Genomic DNA, 23,725 nt, shown 5'->3' on the forward strand with positions numbered 1-23,725 from the left:
ATCATCCGTATACTCAATAAGGACAATCAGGAGGACGATGGGTTCTGGGAGGGGGAGTTTAATGGCCGAGTGGGTGTCTTTCCCTCTGTCCTGGTAGAGGATCTCACAGCGGAAAACGGAGACATACACTGGGCCCCGGATGCCCAGGTCGGACAGGTGAGGTGTTACCATAAGAGTAGAATTCTGAAGAGTGGTATTAATACATTTAAAAGGTTGAGATGGAGTAGTAATATACTGAAGTTAAATTAAGGCAAGGTTAGTACAGAGCTGAGCAAGTGACAATAGCTCAGTTCCTATAATTCAATATTAATAATGTATTTATTAATCTCTAGAGTTTGTCTTATGTTCCCAGATGCATGTCAGGAAGCTAAATATGGAGCGCAGATTTGTAGAAAACAACAAATGGCATGAAACACATCCTCTCTACCCCCTTTGTTATTGCTTCGGATGCCACACGGTCAATTTTTTTGCCCTGTTCCTGTCTGGATCTGATGTCCATTTTGGCTGAGGCCTCATTAAAGCGGGCGTTCCTGCTTCCTTCCTGCAATTAACGTTGTTTCAGAGACCTCAGGCCTCACCTAAAATGTGGGAAGTTCTGTGTCCTCTGTCCTTAGCTAGTATCTGTTTGACTCTGTGTGCTCACAGATCTGAGAGGAGTGTGAAGGGAAGATCTACACCCTGCTGTGGATGTCTTAGCAAGTGAAGTTTACTACAGGATCTATATGTATACATTACTGTATAAAATACACTCAACCAAACATCTATACAGCTATCCATCCAGGCATACTTACAAACATATATCCATCTTCTTTTTTCTTTCTTTCAATTTTTCTTTTCTTATGTACTGTGTGGGGCGGCACGGTGGCGCAGCAGGTAGTGTCGCAGTCACACAGCTCCAGGGGCCTGGAAGTTGTGGGTTCGATTCCCGCTCCGGGTGACTGTCTGTGAGGAGTTGGTGTGTTCTCCCCGTGTCCGCGTGGGTTTCCTCTGGCTGCTCCGGTTTCCTCCCACAGTCCAAAAACACACGTTGGTAGGTGGATTGGCGACTCGAAAGTGTCCGTAGGTGTGAATGTGTGTGTGTCTGTGTTGCCCTGTGAAGGACTGGCGTCCCCTCCAGGGTGTATTCCCGCCTTGCGCCCAATGATTCCAGGTAGGCTCTGGACCCCCCGCGACCCTAAATTGGATAAGCGGTAACAGATAATGAATGAATGAATGTACTGTGTGTAATTTGAGCTGTTGTTATTCATTCATTCGTTCATTATCTGTAACCCTTATCCAGTTCAGGGTCGCGGTGGGTCCAGAGCCTACCTGGAATCACTGGGCGTAAGGCGGGAATACACCCTGGAGGGGGCGCCAGTCCTTCACAGGGCAACACACACACTCACACATTCACACAAACATTCACTTACACATACGGACACTTTTGAGTCGCCAATCCACTTACCAACGTGTGTTTTTGGACTGTGTGAGGAAACCGGAGCACCCGGAGGAAACCCACGCTGACACAGGGAGAACACACCACATTCCTCACAGACAGTCACCCGGAGGAAACCCACACCGACACAGGGAGAACACACCACACTCCTCACAGACAGTCATCCGGAGGAAACCCACACAAACACAGGGAGAACACACCACACTCCTCACAGACAGTCACCCGGAGGAAACAGTCACCAGACAGTCACCCGGAGGAAACAGTCACCAGACAGTCACCCGGAGGAAACCCACGCAGACACAGGGAGAACACACCACACTCCTCATAGACAGTCACCCGGAGGAAACCTACACAGACACAGGGAGAACACACCACACTCCTCACAGACAGTCATCCGGAGGAAACCCACACAAACACAGGGAGAACACACCACACTCCTCACAGACAGTCACCCGGAGGAAACCCACACAAACACAGGGAGGACACACCACACTCCTCACAGACAGTCACCTGGAGGAAACCAACGCGGACTCTGAGAAAACACACGATACTCCTCACAGACAGTCACCTGGAGGAAACCAACGCGGACACAGGGAGAACACACCACACTCCTCACAGACAGTCACCCGGAGGAAACCAACGCGGACACAGAGAAAACACACGACACTTCTCACAGACAGTCACCTGGAGGAAACCAACGCAGACACAGGGAGAACACACCACACTCCTCACAGACAGTCACCCGGAGCGGGAATCAAACCCACAACCTCTAGGCCCCTGGAGCTGTGTGACTGCGACACTGCCTGCTGCGCCACCGTGCCGCCCAGCTGTTGTTATGTATATATTCATTTTTAAATGAACTCTTTTTTTTCTGTAGGTGACATCAGGTCCCAGGTTAACGTCATCTTTGCCCCCGTTGCCCCTCTACGAGCAACCCCCCTGCAACCCCTTTCCTAGCTCCAACTGCAGCTCTGCTCCCCCACTGCCCCGCTCTCCATCAACCCCCAACGGAGAACACAAACCCCCGAGCCTGCACAAGACCACCACTCACAGTGAGTAACTTTCTGCACACTTGTCTTTAAAGTCTCTCCTGCACAAGACAAAAACACAGTAAGACACCAGACTCAGATTCGTCCTCTGCATACATTTCAATTCACATTCGCAGCCTTTGGCAGATGTTACAGTAGTAAGCTCTGAGTGAATATGACCACCAGAAAACAAAACTGTAGGAAACCTGACTCCGGTACCTCTTTAAAATCAGTCCTGCACAAGACCACACCCTGTAAGACATCTGCAGCAGGTGCACCTTTAATCCCAGTGGCTATATTGATATCCAAGGGAAGGGCATGAGCCTTATGAGGGCGTAAAATTGTATTTTTTTTCTGAAACACAAATGGTTATGTAGTGTTTGGTATAGCTTATTGATCTAATCATTTCTGATCATTCTTTTTCTCTGTGAAGATCACAGTTCCAGCCTGAGTCCGGAGAGTCCAGGATACTCTCAGCCTCTCAGACTGACCCCTGATGCCTCTGGCCCCGGGAAACTGCGGCCTGTAAGAACCTTATCTTCACATGTATCTTCACGTTTATGTTCTGAGTGTGTTGAGGTAAACTACGACAATTGTCTGCACTCTGGGGCGTCGTGATTGTGCCACAGGCCGTGTCGCTGTCACAAATCTCAAGGGTTCTGAGCCTTTGAGGTTGAGCTCTGACTCTGGTCACTGTCTGTAAGGAGGTTTTTTGTATTCTCCCTATGTGTGGGTTTCCTCCAGGGGCTCCAATTTCTCGTAAGGGTTTGATGCTCTGCACTGGTGCCCCATCAGGGTGTTTTCCAGCCTTACAAACAGTGATTCTGGGTAGGCTCCGGACCCACCGCGACCCTGTGAATTAGTGCATTGTCTGCTTTAGACTCTAACAGTGATAAATGCTGGTGGAGTCAGACATTATGTTTCATAAGTAAATCTGTTGCTAAGGGAAATTTGAACATTTTTTTAAGTTTACAATGAACACAGTGGCTTATAAAATATTACTTCCATTCATCCATTATCTGTAACCGCTTATCCAATTCAGGGTCACGGTGGGTCCAGAGCCTACCTGGAGCCTACCGGGAATACACCCTGGAGGGGGCGCCAGTCCTTCTAAACTATTACTTGGATTCAAATATTAATTAAATATTGTTTGTCTTTGGTGTTAAAAAAACCTATTTTTTTACCTGTGATTTCGCCTCCTCAGGTGCGTGCAGCCCCTCCTCCGCCAAAACAGCACCCTCGTCGCCAGGTGGAGAAGACAGAGGAGGTGGAGATAACCCTGGTGTAACGCCGCCGCCCTGCTGCTCAGAGGACTTTTCTGCACCAGACCTCAGACTCCTCGCATTGCTATCAGGCGGGGGCTGGAAAGGAGGATTACATTTCAAAGCTCTTAGCCCCTTTTTGTTTTGTTTTGGAATCCTAGAAACACCTCTTCTGGCGTCACAGACTGTTTGGTGCCTTTAACCTTTTTGTGCTAAACCCATTCCTTGTATTTCTAATTGTGCGCTGTTTTAAAGGCAGGTTCCGGTTCTGTTCATGTGACGGGGCCCTTCTGAGGGTGGTTACCTCTACGAAAATGCCACAAAAATCCAACATGGATGCCAGCCTGTTCTTTGTCTTCTCGACCTGCTGGATTGTCTCCGCTGTACAAATGCAAGGTGGCACACGAGGGTGAATAAACTGTTGTAAAGGGAACTATAAGAGGCTTTATCTTCCACATTTACATATCAAGTGAAATCAAGTGGTTATATCCAATAGCAGACATGCAATAGCAGGAGGTGCAGGGGCTCGTTCCGTTTGCGAACAGGGAGTAGTGTACAGGCTGATTGTAGTGGGTGTTGGGTGACTGAGATTGCCCTGGCTTCAGCCACGATGTAGTTCCTGCCGTACGTATTTAATGTGTATTAGTACAGTACATTACTGTCGTCATAGGAATGTTCAGAATATGTTCCTCATCTAATGTAACCGAGTGGACACTTTGTTCAAAATGTCTTAAGAATGTCCTAGTGTTGACATATGGAGGAGAAAGGGAACCATGAAGTAGTGTATACAAGGGGGGGAATTGAGAGGATGAGCGAGAGAGAGAGGGAAGGAATAGGAGAGAGAACAGAAGAGAATGAAGGCTGGATCCTCCATTTGCTTTTTTCCCCTCCAACCACACCCTCTCTTTCCTCCAAACAAGAGCGTTACTCCGTATTGTGTTGATCTGAGTACAGTACTAACTTACATAGATATTATCCTTTTCATTATGAAGACTGGCATTTGTACGACTTACTAATATTTAGTCCTGAAAAAGGAAACGTGAGTGTCCTCCCCCCCCACCCCTGAGAGGTCCCTGAGAGAGAGAGGGAGACAGAGAGAGTGTTTCCTTATGTTTGCATTAAGCCAATCAAAATCCAAACATAAGTTACAAGTGCTTTATTTTTCTTTCTCAGTTCATATCACATCAGATTTGGCTAAACACTGAAATCATGTATTAGGCAATTGTTCCGCTGCCAGAGAGGTGTTAGGATAAGAGCAGCTCTGGAGCTGTTTCATTGTAAGGACTAGGAATGGGCATTTCCAATGTTTTTCTATTCATATGTTCTCATTAGGGGCGGCACGGTGGTGCAGCAGGTAGTGTCGATTCCCGCTCTGGGTGACTGTCTGTGAGGAGTGTGGTGTGTTCTCCCTGTGTCTGCGTGGGTTTCCTCCGGGTGACTGTCTGTGAGGAGTGTGGTGTGTTCTCCCTGTGTCTGCGTGGGTTTCCTCCAGGTGACTGTCTGTGAGGAGTGTGGTGTGTTCTCCCCGTGTCCGCGTGGGTTTCCTCCGGGTGACTGACTGTGAGGAGTGTGGTGTGTTCTCCCTGTGTCTGCTCCGGTTTCCTCCGGGTGACTGTCAGGGAGAACACACCACACTCCTCACAGTGTCTGCGTGGGTTTCCTCCGGGTGACTGTCTGTGAGGAGTGTGGTGTGTTCTCCCTGTGTCTGCGTGGGTTTCCTCCGGGTGACTGTCTGTGAGGAGTGTGGTGTGTTCTTCCTGTGTCTGCGTGGGTTTCCTCCAGGTGACTGTCTGTGAGGAGTGTGGTGTGTTCTCCCTGTGTCTGCTCCGGTTTCCTCCGGGTGACTGTCTGTGAGGAGTGTGGTGTGTTCTTCCTGTGTCTGCGTGGGTTTCCTCCAGGTGACTGTCTGTGAGGAGTGTGGTGTGTTCTTCCTGTGTCTGTGTGGGTTTCCTCCGGGTGACTGACTGTGAGGAGTGTGGTGTGTTCTCCCTGTGTCTGCTCCGGTTTCCTCCGGGTGACTGTCTGTGAGGAGTGTGGTGTGTTCTCCCTGTGTCTGTGTGGGTTTCCTCCGGGTGCTCCTGTTTCCCCCCACACTCCAAAAACACACGTTGGTAGGTGGATTGGCGACTCAAAAGTGTCCGTAGGTGTGAGTGTGTGAGTGAATGTGAGTGTGTTGCCCTGTGAAGGACTGGCGCCCCCTCCAGGGTGTATTCCCGCCTTGCACCCAATGATTCCAGGTAGGCTCTGGACTCACCGCGACCCTGAACTGGATAAGGGTTACAGATAATGAATGAATGAATGCTCTCATTAGGTAACTTGGGAATCACATTGTGTTTTTATAATTATTTTTATAATTTCTGATCCATTTAAAACATAAAAAGACAAGATACTTTATTTCATGAATATTCAAATGGAATAGTGCTGGACAATAATTCAACATCAATATATACATCGCAGTATGAACTGTTTCAATAACAATGATATATTTTAAACACATTTTCAATATTTCATTATACATTATTTACAGCATCTGTCACTGATTGACCTTCATTACAGGGTGCTGTCGTCAGTTCAGAGCTCAGTTTAAAACTTTATTTAAAAATATTAATATTGACAAAGCCAAGAGGTCTGGGTTTGTCAGTGGTGTCATGTTTCTTGTTTTTCCAGGAAGTTTATCGGTGTCTTTTTATTGTTCGTGTATATCGGATATGGGAGTTATATCGTATACAGAAAGTAAGAAATATATCGTGATATAAATTCTGGTCGTATCGTCCAAACCTGGAAAGTCAAATACCTGAAGAGTTTGATTCCAACATGGTGCTTAGCCATAATCAACCGTTTCAGAAATAACACGTGGAATAAAGGTGGTGGTAATCATTGAATATTATTAATATTACGTAGTTATATTATCCACAATGAGATTATGAAACCCTTCACTGTGTGTGTGTGTGTGTGTGTGTGCTCTTATCTCCTGTGCCCTGTACAGTATAGACTACATAAAGTGGTCAAGTATTTGCTTTAAAAGCTCTTCTTGAATCAGTGGGATACAATCATGGATTCTACCAGAGCGACATGTAGCACACAAGCAGCTAAGCGTCAGCCTGGACCCCCACAGACGGTCTGAAACATCAAACTAGGAAAAAACAGTTGGCAGCGTAACACATTAAAAAATAAAATAGTGGCATATAAATGAGTGACACTGATCATATACTGTATTAACTATAACAGCTCTGTTATGTTCTATATATAAAACCAACAGTTGTGTTGCCCATTCCTGGTAATTACTGTGGATGTGAGAGCAGCGCCTCTGTAAGTGTTTTCCCTTTGTACAAGGGGCAGCTCTGTTCTCAGTTGTTTGGGTCGAATCTGAGGGTGATAAGAGGCAGGACGATTATTTCTCTAGAAAACTCATCAGTTAGGAGCCAAAATCTCATGGTCTACTTACTGTTTCATTCTCATTGCGGGAGAACGTAGTAATGCCTGATATTTATATTAATCTCGACCTGTATGTGTATTTTTGTACCATTATTTCCACCAGTTTCCTGTATATCAGCACTTTGCAGATGTTTTATTGCATTATTTCTATCACTTTGCATCTCCCCTCAGTCACTCCTTGTCAGTAGCGTAGCTGCCTGGTTCTGTGATTTTTTTTTTTTTTTTTTTTTTTAATTTTTGTTTTTGGGGTGGGGGTTTTGTGACCATTTTTGGAAAAGTATCACAATCGTTTCATTTATTCTCCTCCTGTTGGAAGTAGGAGGACAGAAAATGACCTGTTTTTTTAGATAGTAGCGTAGTCTTGGTAACGAGGGTTGTACAGATATCTCCTTTAAAATTGTGTAAAGTGGTCAGAATTTGGAGAAATGTGTGTTTTGGAATTTTTTTTTTTTTTTTAAATCAGTGGAAGATATTGGAAAATCTTCCCATGTGTCGTTCTCTTTTTGTCGCAGCCTATTTTCTCGTTGATCTCTTTGAGATCTTTTGATTGTTATCAAACTTGTTTTGAAGTTTATTCTGCTTTACGATGCGGCCCGTCAGAAAGCTGTTCTCTCTCACCAAACTGGCTTTTTTATTGGTATTATTATTATTATTATTATTTTAACCCTCCTGGGTCCCTTTTGACAGTTTTCACTGCAGCTTTTTCAAAATATCCTTCCACATACTCCACATGATTCACTTTTCTACTGTTCAAGTTTGTGTTTGGTTTGAATACGACTCAAAGCTGCTAGATAAAGATGGCGTAATAAGATCGGACTGTTGCTGCAGTGACAGTGTCAGAGAACAGGCGAAAAAAAATGTTTCTTTCTGCATATTATTAGCTGTAAAATAATTTGTATTTATTGTGTACAAATGTTAAATAAAAAATGAGAAAAGTGCATCTGTGTTTTTGTGTGTGTTCGTCTGTTGTAAACATGCATTAAAAATAATCTCTAGATCAAAATGAATAATTAATAATAATTTTAAAAAAGTAGGGGCGGCACGGTGGTGCAGCAGGTTAGTGTCGCAGTCACACAGCTCCAGGGACCTGGAGATTGTGGGTTTGATTCCAGCTCCGGGTGACTGTCTGTGAGGAGTGTGATGTGTTCTCCGTGTCTGCGTGGGTTTCCTCTGGGTGACTGTCTGTGAGGAGTGTGGTGTGTTCTCTCTGTGTCTGCGTGGGTTTCCTCCAGGTGACTGTGTTTGAGGAGTGTGGTGTGTTCTCTCTGTGTCTGCGTGGGTTTCCTCCGGGTGACTGTCTGTGAGGAGTGTGGTGTGTTCTTCCTGTGTCTGTGTGGGTTTCCTCCAGGTGACTGTCTGTGAGGAGTGTGGTGTGTTCTCTCTGTGTCTGCGTGGGTTTCCTCCAGGTGACTGTGTTTGAGGAGTGTGGTGTGTTCTCTCTGTGTCTGCGTGGGTTTCCTCCGGGTGACTGTCTGTGAGGAGTGTGGTGTGTTCTCCCTGTGTCTGCGTGGGTTTCCTCTGGGTGACTGTCTGTGAGGAGTGTGATGTGTTCTCCCTGTGTCTGCGTGGGTTTCCTCCGGGTGACTGTCTGTGAGGAGTGTGGTGTGTTCTCCCTGTGTCTGCGTGGGTTTCCTCTGGGTGACTGTCTGTGAGGAGTGTGATGTGTTCTCCGTGTCTGCGTGGGTTTCCTCCGGGTGACTGTCTGTGAGGAGTGTGATGTGTTCTCCGTGTCTGCGTGGGTTTCCTCTGGGTGACTGTCTGTGAGGAGTGTGGTGTGTTCTCTCTGTGTCTGCGTGGGTTTCCTCCAGGTGACTGTGTTTGAGGAGTGTGGTGTGTTCTCTCTGTGTCTGCGTGGGTTTCCTCCGGGTGACTGTCTGTGAGGAGTGTGGTGTGTTCTTCCTGTGTCTGTGTGGGTTTCCTCCAGGTGACTGTCTGTGAGGAGTGTGGTGTGTTCTCTCTGTGTCTGCGTGGGTTTCCTCCAGGTGACTGTGTTTGAGGAGTGTGGTGTGTTCTCTCTGTGTCTGCGTGGGTTTCCTCCGGGTGACTGTCTGTGAGGAGTGTGGTGTGTTCTCCCTGTGTCTGCGTGGGTTTCCTCTGGGTGACTGTCTGTGAGGAGTGTGATGTGTTCTCCCTGTGTCTGCGTGGGTTTCCTCCGGGTGACTGTCTGTGAGGAGTGTGGTGTGTTCTCCCTGTGTCTGCGTGGGTTTCCTCTGGGTGACTGTCTGTGAGGAGTGTGATGTGTTCTCCCTGTGTCTGCGTGGGTTTCCTCCGGGTGACTGTCTGTGAGGAGTGTGGTGTGTTCTCTCTGTGTCTGCGTGGGTTTCCTCCGGATGACTGTCTGTGAGGAGTGTGGTGTGTTCTCCCTGTGTCTGCATGGGTTTCCTCCGGTTGCTCCGGTTTCCTTCTACAGTCCAATAACACACGTTGGTAGGTGGATTGGCGACTCAAAAGTATCCGTAGGTGTGAGTGAATGTGTGTGTGTGTGTCTGTGTTGCCCTGTGAAGGACTGGCGCCCCCTCCAGGGTGTATCCCCGCCTTGCGCCCAATGATTCCAGGTAGGCTCTGGACCCACCGCGACCCTGAACTGGATAAGGGTTACAGACAATGGATGAATGAATTAATAAAAAAAAATAATAATAATTAACTAATTTAATAATCCAGAAATGTTTAAAAAGCAAATCATTGACTCGTCACGTGCCAAGCTCTACACTGAATCCCACAAATGCAGTGATGTCTGTGTACCCTGTGCATTTCTCCTTCCGGTCGTTAGATAAAAGCCACCTATAAGTGTTGAAAGAAAGAAAATGTTACATTGTGGCTGAAGTGGACTTTTTAGGGCTACGATGTTCACATCAGTGTTGAATATTTACTTCTCATTGCTATTCAATAAAAAAAGTTAATGCTAAAATTTATTTGCATTATAATTTCCAGATCATTTAAAGGGTATTGGATGTGTTTATTTTAAAGGGGACGTGATCATGCACAGATTTTTGTTTCATGACACCATCCCCTCCTGACACCAGACTGTGTGGGATCAATCAAATTTCTTGGTCTGTTTATAGTCGCCCGTTTGTTTGTATGTGTGTGTGTGTGTGGAGTGGGTGGTATTGCCCACATTTCATATAATACCAGGATAAAAGATGCCAGGAAGAGGAACACAAACAAAAGCAAGCGAGGAGGGGCAGTGTGTTATTACAGCTGTAATAACAACCACCCCATTACCGCTCTCTCTCTCTCTCTCTCTCTCTCCCTCTCTCTCTCTCTCTGTCTTTCTAACTCTCTCTCTCTGTCTTTCTCACTTTCTCTCTCTCTCTTTCTTCCTCACTCTCTCTCTCCCTCTCTCTCTCTCTGTCTTTCTCACTTTCTCTCTCTCTCTCTCTCTCTCTCTCTCTGTCTTTCTCACTCTCTTTAATAAACAACCCATAGCTGAAGTCATGGACGTAGTAATGTACTGATATAGTGAGACACCGTAGTGGATGGCTGTACCTGTGCTGTGCTGAGATGACTTCTACGTGTGTGAAAGTTTATCTCTGTTCCAACCCTGAAGGTAGGACTCTTGCCCTTCACCTTTACTGACACTGCAATGTGGAGTAATTAGCATTTATGAAATCTCTTGTAATTGCAATGTAAATGAACTTATTAAATACATGGAACATATTTGGAATGTCAGCTTAGAATGTTAACATTTTGCAACGTGTGTGTGTGTGTGTGTGTGTGGTAGACTCTGTGGTGGAGAGGAGGTTTCTGAGAAAAATAGTGTTTCCCAAACTGAGAGACCACTGCAGACGAACACATGGACTCGACTTCAGGGTGAAACACAAACGATGTCCTGCTTTGATCATGCTATTAATATCAAATCTAAAATATTTTACTTTGTTTTAAAGAGCACGCTCCTCAGTTATTGCATTTCTTTATTTAAAATAAGTAATACATCCTCTACAGAGAGTTTAAAGCACAAAGACACAACTGTGAGAGAAAATACACATCAAACGCACCCTGTGATAAAATAATGAGACGTTTTAAATTTCATGTTTCATTTTTTTTTCATGGCACTTCTGTTATAATGAGTTCTCTGTAAAATGTGATCAATTATTTTCTCCAGAGCACACAACTGAGCTCAGTATTTTCATGCTGAATAAACCAGGGGATGGAAGCTTTTTTGTTGTTGGTTTTTCTGTCCAAATATTTATGTATATTAAATATTAAAGACGAACAGCACCTGACCAGCAGAAGTGTGGTCCCTTTCAGACCACGAGCTGAGGGAAAGATCAACAACGAATCAAAAGACGAGTGATTATCATGTTTATAGTACAATGAAAAGCCTGCTACGTGTGTAGGGCGTATTGTTAGAATTTCCAAACATTAGCTAGAGTTTTATTCATGTGGAAAAGATATATCTGACTTTGAATCCATTTCTGCTTAATTTTGACCTGCATTTGAATGTACGGATGGTTCTATGTACAAACCGGATTCCAAAAATGTTGGGACACTAAACAAATTGTGAATAAAAACTGAATGCAATGATGTGGAGATGTCAATATTTTATTCGTAATAGAACATAGACGACAGATCAAAGTTTAATCTGAGTAAATGTAACATTTCAAAGGAAAAATATGTTGATTAAAAATTTCAGTGTCAACAAATCCTAAAAAAGTTGGGATAAGTAGCAATAAGTGGCTGGAAAAAGGAAATTGAGCATATAACGAACAGCTGGAAGACCAATTAACACTAATTAGGTCAATTGACAACATGATTGGGTATAAAAAGAGCTTCTCAGAGTGTCAGTGTCTCTCTGAAGCCAAGATGGTAAGAGGATCACCAATTCCACCATTGTTGCGCAGAAAGATAGTGCAGCGATACCAGAATGGTGTTACCCCGCGTAAAATAGCAAAGGCTTTTAAGTTATCATCATCAACCGTGCATAACATCATCAAAAGACTGAGAGAATCTGGAACAATTGCTGTGCGTAAGGGTCAAGGTCGTAAAACTCTGCTGGATGCTCGTGATCTCCGGGCCCTTAAACGTCACTGCAGCTCAAACAGGAACGCCACTGTCAAGGAAATAACAGAATGGGCTCAGGAATACTTCCAGAAAGCATTGTCAGTGAACACAACCCACGTGCCATCCGCCGTCGCCAGCTGAAACTCTACAGTGCAAAGAGGAAGTCATTTCTAAGCAAGCTCCACAAGTTCAGATGTTTGCACTGGGCCAGGGGTCTTTTAAAATGGAGTGTGGCAAAATGGAAGACTGTTCTGTGGTCAGATGAGTCACGATTTGAAGTTCTTTATGGAACACTGGGACGCCATGTCATCCGGACCAGAGAGGACCAGGATAACCCAAGTTGTTATCGACGCTCCGTTCAGAAGCCTACATCACTGATGGTATGGGGTTGCATGAGTGCTTGTGGCATGGGCAGCTCGCATGTCGGGAAAGGCACCATTAATGCAGAGAACTATGTTCAGGTTCTAGAACAACATATGCTTCCATCTAGACGTCATCTCTTTCAGGGAAGACCCTGCATTTTTCAACAAGATAATGCCAGACCACATTCTGCAGCAATCACAACATCATGGCTACGTAGGAGAAGGATCCGGGGACTGAAATGACCAGCCTGCAGTCCAGATCTTTCACCTGTAGAGACAATCTGGCACACCATAAAGAGGAAGGTGCGACAAAGAAGGCCCAAGACGATTGAACAGTTAGAGGCCTGTATTAGACATGAATGGGAGAGCATTCCTATTTCTAAACTTGAGAAACTGGTCTCCTCTGTCCCCAGACTTCTGTGGAGTGTTGTAAGAAGAAGGGGGGGATGCCACACAGTGGTAAAAAATGGCCTTGTCCAAACTTTTCTGGGATTTGTTGACGCCATGAAATTTTGAAACAACATATTTTTCCCTTAAAATGATACATTCCCTCAGTTTAAACGTTTGATCTGTGATTTGTGTTCTATTCTGAATAAAATATTAGATGTTGCCACCTCCACATCATTGCATTCAGTTTTTATTCACAATTTGTTTAGTGTCCGGGCGGCACGGTGGCGCAGCAGGTAGTGTCGCAGTCACACAGCTCCAGGGGCCTGGCGGTTGTGGGTTCGATTCCAGCTCCGGGTGACTGTCTGTGAGGAGTTGGTGTGTTCTCCCCGTGTCCGCGTGGGTTTCCTCCGGGTGCTCCGGTTTCCTCCCACAGTCCAAAAACACACGTTGCAAGTGGATTGGCGACTCGAAAGTGTCCGTAGGTGTGAGTGTGTGAGTGAATGTGTGTGTGTCTGTGTTGCCCTGTGAAGGACTGGCGCCCCCTCCAGGTGTATTCCCGCCTTGCGCCCGATGATTCCAGGTAGGCTCTGGACCCCCCGCGACCCTAAGATTGGATAAGCGGTTACAGATAATGAATGGATGGATGGATGTTTAGTGTCCCAACTTTTTTGGAACCCAGTTTGTAGATAAATTGTATTATTACACTACTTTTATGTGTGTCTACTCTGTGCAGGTGATTGATCCTTATGAGGGGGCGGACTCGGAGTCCTGGCCGACACAGAAGGAGCGATTGCAGTTGATCAAAGAGTGCGGGGAAAGCTCCCCTGGCCCTTTCTTTGTGGTAACTATTTTTAACTGATTATAAAAGTAGATCCATGTTTGGGCATGTTGTGAACACAAAAGCTTTTCCAAGTATTTATTCAAACCTAGTTAGGACCCTGTATCATGGCTAAAGTATTTATTTATTTTTGTGATAAACAAATCTAATGTGGTACATAATGGAGGGGGGTGGTTATACGTCTAGATCCATTCAGTAGAAAAAGTACAAAAGAGGATAATTTAATCGAAATAGAGACAGTATGTTAAATAATAAATTAATAGGGGGCACGGTGGCGCAGCAGGTAGCTCCAGGGACCTGGAGGTTGTGGGATCAAGTCTCGCTCCAGGTGACTGTCTGTGAGGAGTGTGGTGTGTTCTCCCTGTGTCTGCGTGGGTTTCCTCCGGGTGACTGTTTGTGAGGAGTGTGGTGTGTTCTCCCCGTGTCTGCGTGGGTTTCCTCCGGGTGACTGTCTGTGAGGAGTGTGGTGTGTTCTCCCTGTGTCTGCGTGGGTTTCCTCCGGGTGACTGTTTGTGAGGAGTGTGGTGTGTTCTCCCCGTGTCTGCGTGGGTTTCCTCCGGGTGACTGTCTGTGAGGAGTGTGGTGTGTTCTCCCTGTGTCTGCGTGGGTTTTCTCCGGGTGACTGTCTGTGAGGAGTGTGGTGTGTTCTCCCTGTGTCTGCGTGGGTTTCCTCCGGGTGACTGTCTGTGAGGAGTGTGGTGTGTTCTCCCTGTGTCTGCGTGGGTTTCCTCCGGGTGACTGTCTGTGAGGAGTGTGGTGTGTTCTCCCTGTGTCTGCGTGGGTTTCCTCTGGGTGACTGTCTGTGAGGAGTGTGGTGTATTCTCCCCGTGTCTGTGTGGGTTTCCTCCGGGTGACTGTCTGCGAGGAGTGTGGTGTGTTCTCCCTGTGTCTGCGTGGGTTTCCTCTGGGTGACTGTTTCTGCACTAGTCTAACACTAGTTTTATCATTTATTTATTCTTTGTCTGAATTTACCACCATTAATTAGCTACTGTGTGTGTGTGTGTGTGTGTGTGTGTGTGTGTCAGGGTCTGGTAGGTGAGCAGTATGGAGATGTGTGTTTACCTGAGCAGGTGGAGTCCACTGAGTTTCTGAAGTTACTGCAGGTGTGTGAGGATGAAGGTTTAAGTTCTAAAATCCTGGAGAACTGCTACAGAAGAGATGAGAACACCATCCCCCCCTCATTCAGTCTCCTTACACAGGTGAAAGTCCTAACTGGTAGAACTGCTTTTAACGATTCTATAAAGGACTTATCCATCATTTTCACCCATTATTCTTCTTCAGGTTATGAAACAACACTTTGTTACCAGATATATTAGTCTGGGTGTATCCTCCTCTTAATCTAATTTAACGTATACAGATCTGGATTTCCCTGTATGTAGAACCTAATCTACGGAACATACACTGATTCATTCAGGGACTTCAGTTTAGTTTGATCCCTCATCTTATGTGACAAGCACTTCATAGAAAAAATGTAAAACAATATGTTTTGTAGTACGTAAATAAAAATTTATGTATTTTTTTTCTTAATTAAGTTCTGTTGAAAAAATGTTTTGCTCCTTTTAAACGCACACACGTCTGCAGCCAGGGCCAGAAGTAGCCGTTGATGACTGGAATGATGCACTTGCGAAAGGGAAGAAGATCCTTCATGATGTTGTGATGCAGTGTGTTCAACGCGGTGATATTGATTCAGAAAAAGCTCAAAAATATTTCATGTCAGGTATGTGCTTGTCTACGCCATTTTGCTATTTTGTATTTTATGTCACAATAAAAAATGCAAAATGTAACTCTCCTTGAACATTCTGACTTTATATAAAAATCACATTTATGATTCATATTTAATGTGTGTCATGGAAAAATGCTGCACTTATTATTTGTAATAATTTAAATAAGGACTCACTGTATCATTTATGTGAAGCATCACAACCAACTCCATGTCCCTACACTCGTGTTTTAAAGAAGACTTTTAAACATCAACATAATACAGTCATTAAGATGAAAACAAAGTCATTTACAGAGATGTAATGTGAATGTTCGTAATAAAGAGACCTGATCTGATTGGCTGTCGTTTTGTTTACAATAATCCACTATAAAACAAACCGAATGAATGACTTTGTTGATATTTTATCCGCTGACCTCTGCCGAAAATTTGAAACTACACCGAGCTATGACAAAATGTGTTAGCTGTTCTGAATCTGAGTGTCAGTCAAATGTTTAAAAGGCGACGTTCACGATTTTAATCAAAAAGCACTTAGAATTTTGCTGCTCTCCAGTCTATTCGTGTGCTCAAAACCAGTCTAATGGGTAAATAAACAATGTGTATCGTTCTGGTATGCTATGCTTTCTCTCGCACTCTCTCTCATGACAGAGAAATGGTGTCTGCGGGTTTTTTAGACAACAGAGAGAACTCCAAACGTTGAAAAGTACAAACTTAGATGACGATATTGCTCTATTCCTGCTCTATAGTAGAGGAATGTTTACTTATTTTTGCTTTTTCAGATCACTTAAAGGCTAAGCAGCAGCTCTATGAAAGTGTCAAACAAATAAATACAGTGGAATTTGAGTTCCTAACTTGTGTTTATTGATAGTCAGAAAACATGTTATTTCTTACTAATTGAAGGAATAAGGTTTAAAAGACCGTTGGTCCCCCCCCACGGTGTTCGGAAACTCTTAATAGGCGTCTTGCCTGTGACGTAGATGGTGGACAGAAGTTGCACTCAATTTAATGCAAAATGACAAAAAGGTGTGTTGTTTTTGGCTGCAATCATTCAATGTACAGTGGGACATCTGTGCACAAATGGCCCAAAGATACCAAAATATCCAGAAAATGGACTAAATTTGTCAACTTTAAACGGACACTTTGGAAAGGACCATGCGCTCACTCCGTTATCTGTAGCTCATTTCACTGGCGCTTTTCCAACAATATGGGAATGTAAGGACACCAACGAAAGGTGTTCAAGAGCCTCTGTAACATGGAGGTAAACAGGGTAAGGACACTCACTTCGCCTGTTTTAGTTGGTGTTAGTTAACGTTAGCTTGACTCGCTAAACTTGGGGGCTCAGATTATACTCGGCTACGTAGCTGCATTACGGAGGTTTATAGTGTCGGATGAATTCGAGTTCGACTTCGATCACATTTACAAGAATAACGGTACCTCTACATTTGAGTTTAGCTTATTGCTAGGCTATTGTCATGAATAATGTTGGTTATTTAGCTAGATACTGTCATAACAGTCAGTCATAACGGTGTTTTACCGCGGCGTTGTTCAGCTGTTGTCCACCAGTGACGTCGCGGTCGCGTTCAAGAATTTCTGTAGCGAGCTCGGGTTTTTCTGTCAATTTAATAAAATTGTCAGTTTTAAAGCAAATTTAGCTGCTATTTTCATTTTAATTCATACTTATATCTGTCAGTAACTAAAATAATGTGAAATATTCATGGAGGTCCATTAAGTGGTGCTTAGCCTTTAAGTCTCCAGATACGGGAGAAAGCTAACTGAATTATCTAAAATGCTACAAAACTAAATATCTTGAGTTACACATGTGCTTCTATGACTATTTAAACAGTGAATTAAAACTTACAGACAAGTTAAACGTCAGCCTTGTAAAAACATGTCCTCAAACATCCCATTCCACATTTAAAAATGTGGAGCTTCTCAGCGTAAACAATCCAGAGAGAGCAATTTTTCCCCACAATCGTAGACGTCCCCTTTAATTGTTGCTATGGTAATGAAAAGCTTGTACTTGAAATGTTAACTTTGTAGAGAAAGAAAAATGTTATTCCTTTTATTTTTTTATAAATTTTATACATTATGTATGAGAATTAAATTTATTTTATTTTAAGAAATTCTGGATTGATCTCTGTCTTATTGTGAAATGTTCACACAATTTAAAGGCCAGCTTACAGTTTAAATTACAAAAAATTGTTCTATAGAAGTACTGAAATGAACAAATATGTGGAAACTAAATTTATCATAATCTTACTTTTAGGTCTTGAGAACGACATCTGCTTTGCACTGGAAGGTAGATTGTTTGCCGATATAAAAAGATGTGTTTGTTACGTTAATACACCTGCAAAAGAATCTAATGAGACGAATAATGAAAAAGAATCACTGGCAGATCCCCAGGCTCCATCAGTTCGACTGAAGCGTCTCTGTGATGATTTCCTGCCCTACATGGTCCGAACGCACAAAGCACTAGTGTACACCACTACGGATTACGACGGCCAGCAAAGCTATGCAGAGGATTTAGGCCATCAGCTTTACTCAGATCTAAAGAAACTCATAGACAGATCGGTTGTGAAGGAGAAAGCTCAAGCCCAAGCTCAAGATTCATTTTCACAGCAAAGAGACCTGTGTCAAATCTTCTCTAGTCTCTACAGAATCAAGAGAGATGAAGTCACACATGTCCGAGCATTTCTGGAGAAGGATACAACATTTCCATTCATTCTAACTGGTGGCCCATGCACAGGAAAAAGTGTATTTCTGGCCCACTGTGCAGATCAGGTATGACCTTAGAGTCCTTAATCCATAAAAACACTGTGTCCAAAGGTTGAATTAAGATTTAAGATTTACTCGTGGTTTATTTTTACACAAACCACTTTGTGTAATCTTAACAAAAATCCATAAAAATCCAAGAAAAGTAAATGGGGTTCATGGACATCATACTCAAAACCAGCTGAAGGTTGGAGGAGCATGAAGGCCCTAAGCATTGGGCTTTGGAGCTATGAACATTGCCTGGAGTGATGGAGATTCATCCACTGAATTGGAGTCTGTAATTAAAGAATGAACTCTCCCACACTGGTACCAGGATTCACTTTGATGAACGAAATCTAATTATGCACATTTTTCCCATAATGTATAGTCTGTTATAGCAGCAATAAGAGAAAACATATTAAAACCCTAAATTTCAGAAGACAAGTTTGGTTAGCATATGATCACAGTAGACCAGCTTAGGTGTTAAATTCAAACAAAAATATATCTGTTCTTGTCATCCCAAGATTCACAAGCTTAGGCCTGCCAGCTTTTTCTTTAGAGCAGGAAATATTTTTAGAGTCATAATAAAGCATGTGCAAGTACAAAATGTGCAAGATGCAAGTTATCAAGTATCTTCTCTTTCAGATAAAAATGTGGATGAAGGACCAGGACCCTGTGGTCATCGTGGAGTTTACGAATTTTAACAGCTCCTTGAAACAAACTCTCAGCAGCATATGCCATCAGCTCACTCTAAGCTACAATCAGCCACTCAGCTTCTGTCCCAAAGGCATCTATGAACTGAAAGAAATGTTTAACAATCTCCTGACGGCAATCTCACTGTCCTCAAATCCTCTGATCCTTATAATAGATGGACTTGACCAAACGCTAAACACTAATGAACCTCTTGACGTGACCTGGCTTCCCAAGACTTTACCATTGAATGTAAAACTTTTCATGTCTTGTTCACCTACAAAGGCTAGATTTCTCTCAGCACTCAAGACACATTATCCAGAATTATCTGTGTTCCATGAACTAAAGCCAATAGAGAGTAAAAGCTGCAACCAGATGTTGACAACTCTCCTCTTGGAAAGTAACAAGAGGATAACATCGGGCCAGCAGATCTACGTCAATCAAGTCTTTAAGAAATGCACTCTCCCTTTATTTGTTGAGCTTCTACATAGACAGTTGTGCCACTGGAGCTCAGACTTAGAAATTACCTCTGACACGTTGATCCCAGGGGTCCACACAAACATTGGTCGGTTTTTGGATCGCCTTGAGGAAAAGCACGGACGACTGTTAGTCAGCAGGACTTTGCAATATCTCACACTTTCCAGGCATGGCTTGACAGAAGCAGAGTTGACTGATATTCTCTCTTGTGATGATGACATTCTGGGAGCCTTCTTTCCAGTAGACAAAGGTGTGCCATACAATTTAAGAGTTCCTGAAGTAATTGTGGAGAGGCTACTCTTAGACCTGAAAGGATTTCTAATGCCAAGAAACATTTTAGGCACCAAAACATTGTTCTTTGTTTGCAGACACTTTAACTTAGTCATATTTAAGAGGTATCTATCCTCAAATGAGCAAGAGGAAAAACACTCTTTTATGGCCAACTATTTCAGTGGTCAATGGGCATGTGGCACAGCTAAGGCATTGTCGACCACCGCAAGTCCCAACAAGGATTTAAAGATTTATATTGACCGACAAGTTCCTGGGCAACCCTGGATGTTTCGGCCAATTCCATCCACTCATTCCACTGCTGGTTCTTCTGACATTTCGCATCCCAATGTGAGAAAATTGCAAGAACTGCCTTTCCATCTGACGCTGAGTGGCAATACTGAGGAGCTTGGTCACATGATGCTCTCATATGAGTTCCTAAATGCAATGCTCCAAGCAATGTCTCCAGAAGAGTTGGTATTTTGGCTAGAAAAGACATCCCAAAAAGTGTTGCCCAGGCAACTGAGGCTTCTCAATTCTATCCTGAAAACCCCAACTTGCTGGACGAAAGACTGCATTGCAGAGTTTGCACTAATAATGCAGGCCAAGCTCATCCCCTTCGTGAATGTTTTCCCTGAATTAAAGGAATTCTTCAGCCAGGCAAGTCATGATGGTAACATAAGAAGCTCTGGGATGAATATGATTTTATTTCCCACACCTTCTGTGCCTGCCACTCGTTGGGCACCACCAGAAGTAGAAGAATATCCCATTGTGAAGGCAGCTGTTTCTCAGTTTGGGTCTGCAGTAGTGATCCAGGCCATTGGATCTGCTTGGGTGTGGAATGGAAGTGATTCCGAAGGCTTTAGATTCTGTCCTCCTTCTGAATTAAAGTTTGCAAACGTTGCCTGCTCTGAGCATGTATTCATGCTCTCCACTCAGGATGGCCAGCTTTTATTATGGGACGTTAATGCTCCCTCACACCTCCAGGAAGTTCAGACCCGTCAAACGGAGCAAAGCCAAAACCCCATTGAGGCTATCTTGGAGTCTAGTGGCAAAATATATGGATTCACTAAGGGAAGTAGTTGTATAAGGGTATTTCATAAGGGAATAGAAGTTGTGCCACTCCAGTGCACATCAGGTGTAATGTGCTTGTCATGTTTTGGTGATGGCCACATGATTTGTTGTGGTCAGAATGAGGGTACTGTGTGTATATATGACTCCCAAACTGGCCGTTGTTTGTCCTCCTTCACTTGTTCTACAGGAATTTCCTTGTTTGATCTTACCTTCCCTCAGAATGAAGAAACAATAGCTTGTGTTGACAGCACCGGAAGTGTGTTTCTGTGGGATCTTAAGATGGTTACCAATCCATTGCTCATTAAAGAGAGTCTGAGTTGTACCAAGGGGGAAATGTTAAGTACAGACTATTCAGATGACCATCTCCTCATCTGTAAAAGGCACCAGATCAAAATTATTGCTGGATGTCTGTTAGATGTTGAAGACAAGTTCAACGCTCCAAGGGGCAAGACTTTTGTTCAAGCACTTTTAGATCCTGTAACACACTTTATCCTTGCTTTAATGAAGGATTGCCCTTTCCTTTTGGTCTGGAACTGGGTCTCAGGTCAGTGTGTGTTAAACGTAGACATCGGAAGCACCCAAACTTTCAAGCTTAAAAAGTCCATGGACTTTCCTTACCTTACAGCTGTCACAAGCATAGGCATTGTTAATTGGGACATGGATCTTATTTCATTGGCAGCTTCCACTCCAAAATCTGGCAAGAAAGTGATGACAATTGTTGTGGAAAAATATGGGGAACACTTCTATACCTCAGATGGTTCTGAGTGGGTGTGGAGGTGGAAAGTTTTAGATGGGAAACCTGAGAGCCACTTGTTTCACCTTGGTCCCGTGGAGAGCATGGCTCTTTCAGTTGACGGCGTACAATTTGTGACCATTGCTTCTGGTGATATTTACGTATGGAACACAAACACAAATGAGAATATCCACAGAATATGTGGTAGCCAAGCTACTTGGGTATTGTTGACTCCAAAAGGCAGCATTGCAGTGTCTCTGTCAAAAAAGGGTCTTTCCAGGGTATGGAATTTGTGCAGTGGACATGTGGTTTGCTGTATTTACCATCATCTCAAAGATGCTGTCATCTCACCAGAGAGTACTTTCCTTCTGGGCATCAACCAAGGGGATCTTCTGGCTATCAGTCTTTGGTCTGGATATATCAGCAAAAAGTTCTCTGGTTCTGATTGGTCAGAAGTTGTTGCCTTCCACCCAATGTCAGACCACACAGACTATGTGATTGTAATTACAATTTCAGGGGCATTGTATTCATGGAAAATGACAGAAGAGACCATTTGCCACCAGTTCCAGTTCCCAGAGTCTTTCCAACATCCACCACAGTCCCTTAGGCTGTCATCGGATGGAAGATATGGCATCCTATCTGTAACTGAATCCAAGATACACATCTTGGATGTTTACCATGGTAAACTGTGCTCTTTGAACACAGAGGGTCCAGTTTTCCAACTATACTTGGACATTTGTCGTAAGTACGCTGTCTATATATGCAGCACTTCAAAGAGGTGTCAGAGTTACTCTTGCGACCTCCATAATATGCTGATCTTAGTTGCAATACGAGTAACAGATGGGAAGAGGGTGGGCAAGTTTTACCTGAACAAAACCCCCTCTGCTCTATCATTTTCTGAGGATCTGTGTGTATATATTGGCTTTGAGGATGGCTCTATTGGAGTGTATGCTATCAGTGACACGGAGAGTGAATCAGTTTCCAGGCCTAAATGTGAGATCCTGGAACCCATGTGTCCTTTTGATGAACCTGTGGTATGGTCACCTTTGGAAAACCCTGACCTTATTTGGGATGTGGCCCCTGCATTGTTGTAAATATGTTTTTTCTCATCAGTTAATTTATTGTAACATGTAAATTGAAAGCAAATCTTGTGTTTCATATACAGTATTAACCATTTTTTAAAATATATATGTCTATTACGTGTGAAACTGAATCCACATTGTAATACCTTATGACTACTCTAGTCTTAGCAGACAATATCTTTCAGTTAACACCATGGAAGTGTATAAATACCTTTAACCTTAAAGACTGTTAAAACTGCAATGAGAGGATGAGGCATAAAATCTTCTCTTGTATGTCAGACCTTAGCTCGTTATGTTCTTACCTTGAAAGCACACACACACATATGCGCAAACAAAACATACACACTATGTCACAAATGCATACACATATATACGCATGTATAAGCACACATATACACTATACTATCTCACACACGCACAACACCTTTGATTAGAAAATCACTGGATCAGCTCCCTGATTTGGATCTGTCTACTGATATGACAGACTTGAGCATGCAGCACTCTCCTGTGGCCCATGTGGAAGCCCTGTGATGTTGCATTACACACTGTGCAAAAAAGTGTGGTGGTAGACATACTGTCTTGGGGAAAGCATGTACTTGTCCTAATCTTCACAATGGGAATGTGTGTGATATGGGAGATCAGCTTACAAGGTGGAACTGCATTTGAATAATTTAATGCATTTAATAATGTAATAATAAAGCATTGGTTTTGGTAATGCTCAGTTTATGGTCAAACCCCTGGTCAAGACACATTTCTTGTATGTGTAATACAATTGGTGAAATAAAGTATTTGTAATTTTAATTGGTCTGGTGTGATTTCAATCATCTATATTTTTTGATAATCCAAGATTTCTTGATATATATTTCATGTAAAATCACTCTCAATAAAAAGAAACAAACCTTATATGCCCATTTTGTTGATTTTTAGTTTATCATTTGAACACAGCAGCTGTTCTTCAACTTTTGTGAAAGTTTCATAATGAACGGACCAATAGAAATACAGGATTACTTCGTATACAATCTTTTTTTTTTTCCACAAGGACTTCCCCTGAACGTTATACTATTTTGGAGATGTTTTTCATTGGACAGCAACCAAATGAAATAAAACCACAACCAAACTGAGTATGCATACACTAAAATCTTTAACATAACAAACAACTAAAATAAACTAAGTATTATAGCTA

General features: G+C 43.3%; 2 protein-coding genes across 6 annotated transcripts in view; both read left to right on the top strand.

The window, feature by feature from the left end:
• Window positions 1-5,065, top strand: part of LOC136709609 (F-BAR and double SH3 domains protein 2) — a 98,737-nt gene extending 93,672 nt beyond the window's left edge. For all 4 annotated transcript variants that reach the window (XM_066684978.1, XM_066684979.1, XM_066684980.1 and 1 more), the window contains 4 exons: window positions 1-156; window positions 2,313-2,487; window positions 2,897-2,988; window positions 3,668-5,065. The exon at window positions 1-156 is cut by the window's left edge and continues 71 nt beyond it. In XM_066684978.1, the coding sequence (XP_066541075.1) occupies window positions 1-156; window positions 2,313-2,487; window positions 2,897-2,988; window positions 3,668-3,751 (507 nt within the window). In that variant the 3' untranslated portion in view covers window positions 3,752-5,065. The remainder of the gene's footprint in view (window positions 157-2,312; window positions 2,488-2,896; window positions 2,989-3,667) is intronic.
• A 5,479-nt stretch (window positions 5,066-10,544) lies between these two features.
• Window positions 10,545-23,315, top strand: LOC136709210 (NACHT and WD repeat domain-containing protein 2). Of its 2 annotated transcripts, XM_066684295.1 has the most exons (7): window positions 10,545-10,707; window positions 10,882-10,970; window positions 13,647-13,754; window positions 14,777-14,950; window positions 15,333-15,468; window positions 17,735-18,249; window positions 18,865-23,315. In XM_066684295.1, exons 1-7 carry the CDS (start codon window positions 10,662-10,664, stop codon window positions 22,552-22,554), a joined length of 4,758 nt encoding a protein of 1,585 aa, XP_066540392.1. In that variant the 5' UTR covers window positions 10,545-10,661; the 3' UTR covers window positions 22,555-23,315. The 2 variants fall into 2 exon arrangements, with proteins under 2 accessions (XP_066540392.1, XP_066540393.1); XM_066684296.1 differs by lacking the exon at window positions 14,777-14,950.
• Window positions 23,316-23,725: the final 410 nt, after the last annotated feature.

This window comes from Hoplias malabaricus, chromosome 11 (genome assembly GCF_029633855.1).
Source record: "Hoplias malabaricus isolate fHopMal1 chromosome 11, fHopMal1.hap1, whole genome shotgun sequence".
Lineage (NCBI taxonomy): Eukaryota > Metazoa > Chordata > Actinopteri > Characiformes > Erythrinidae > Hoplias > Hoplias malabaricus.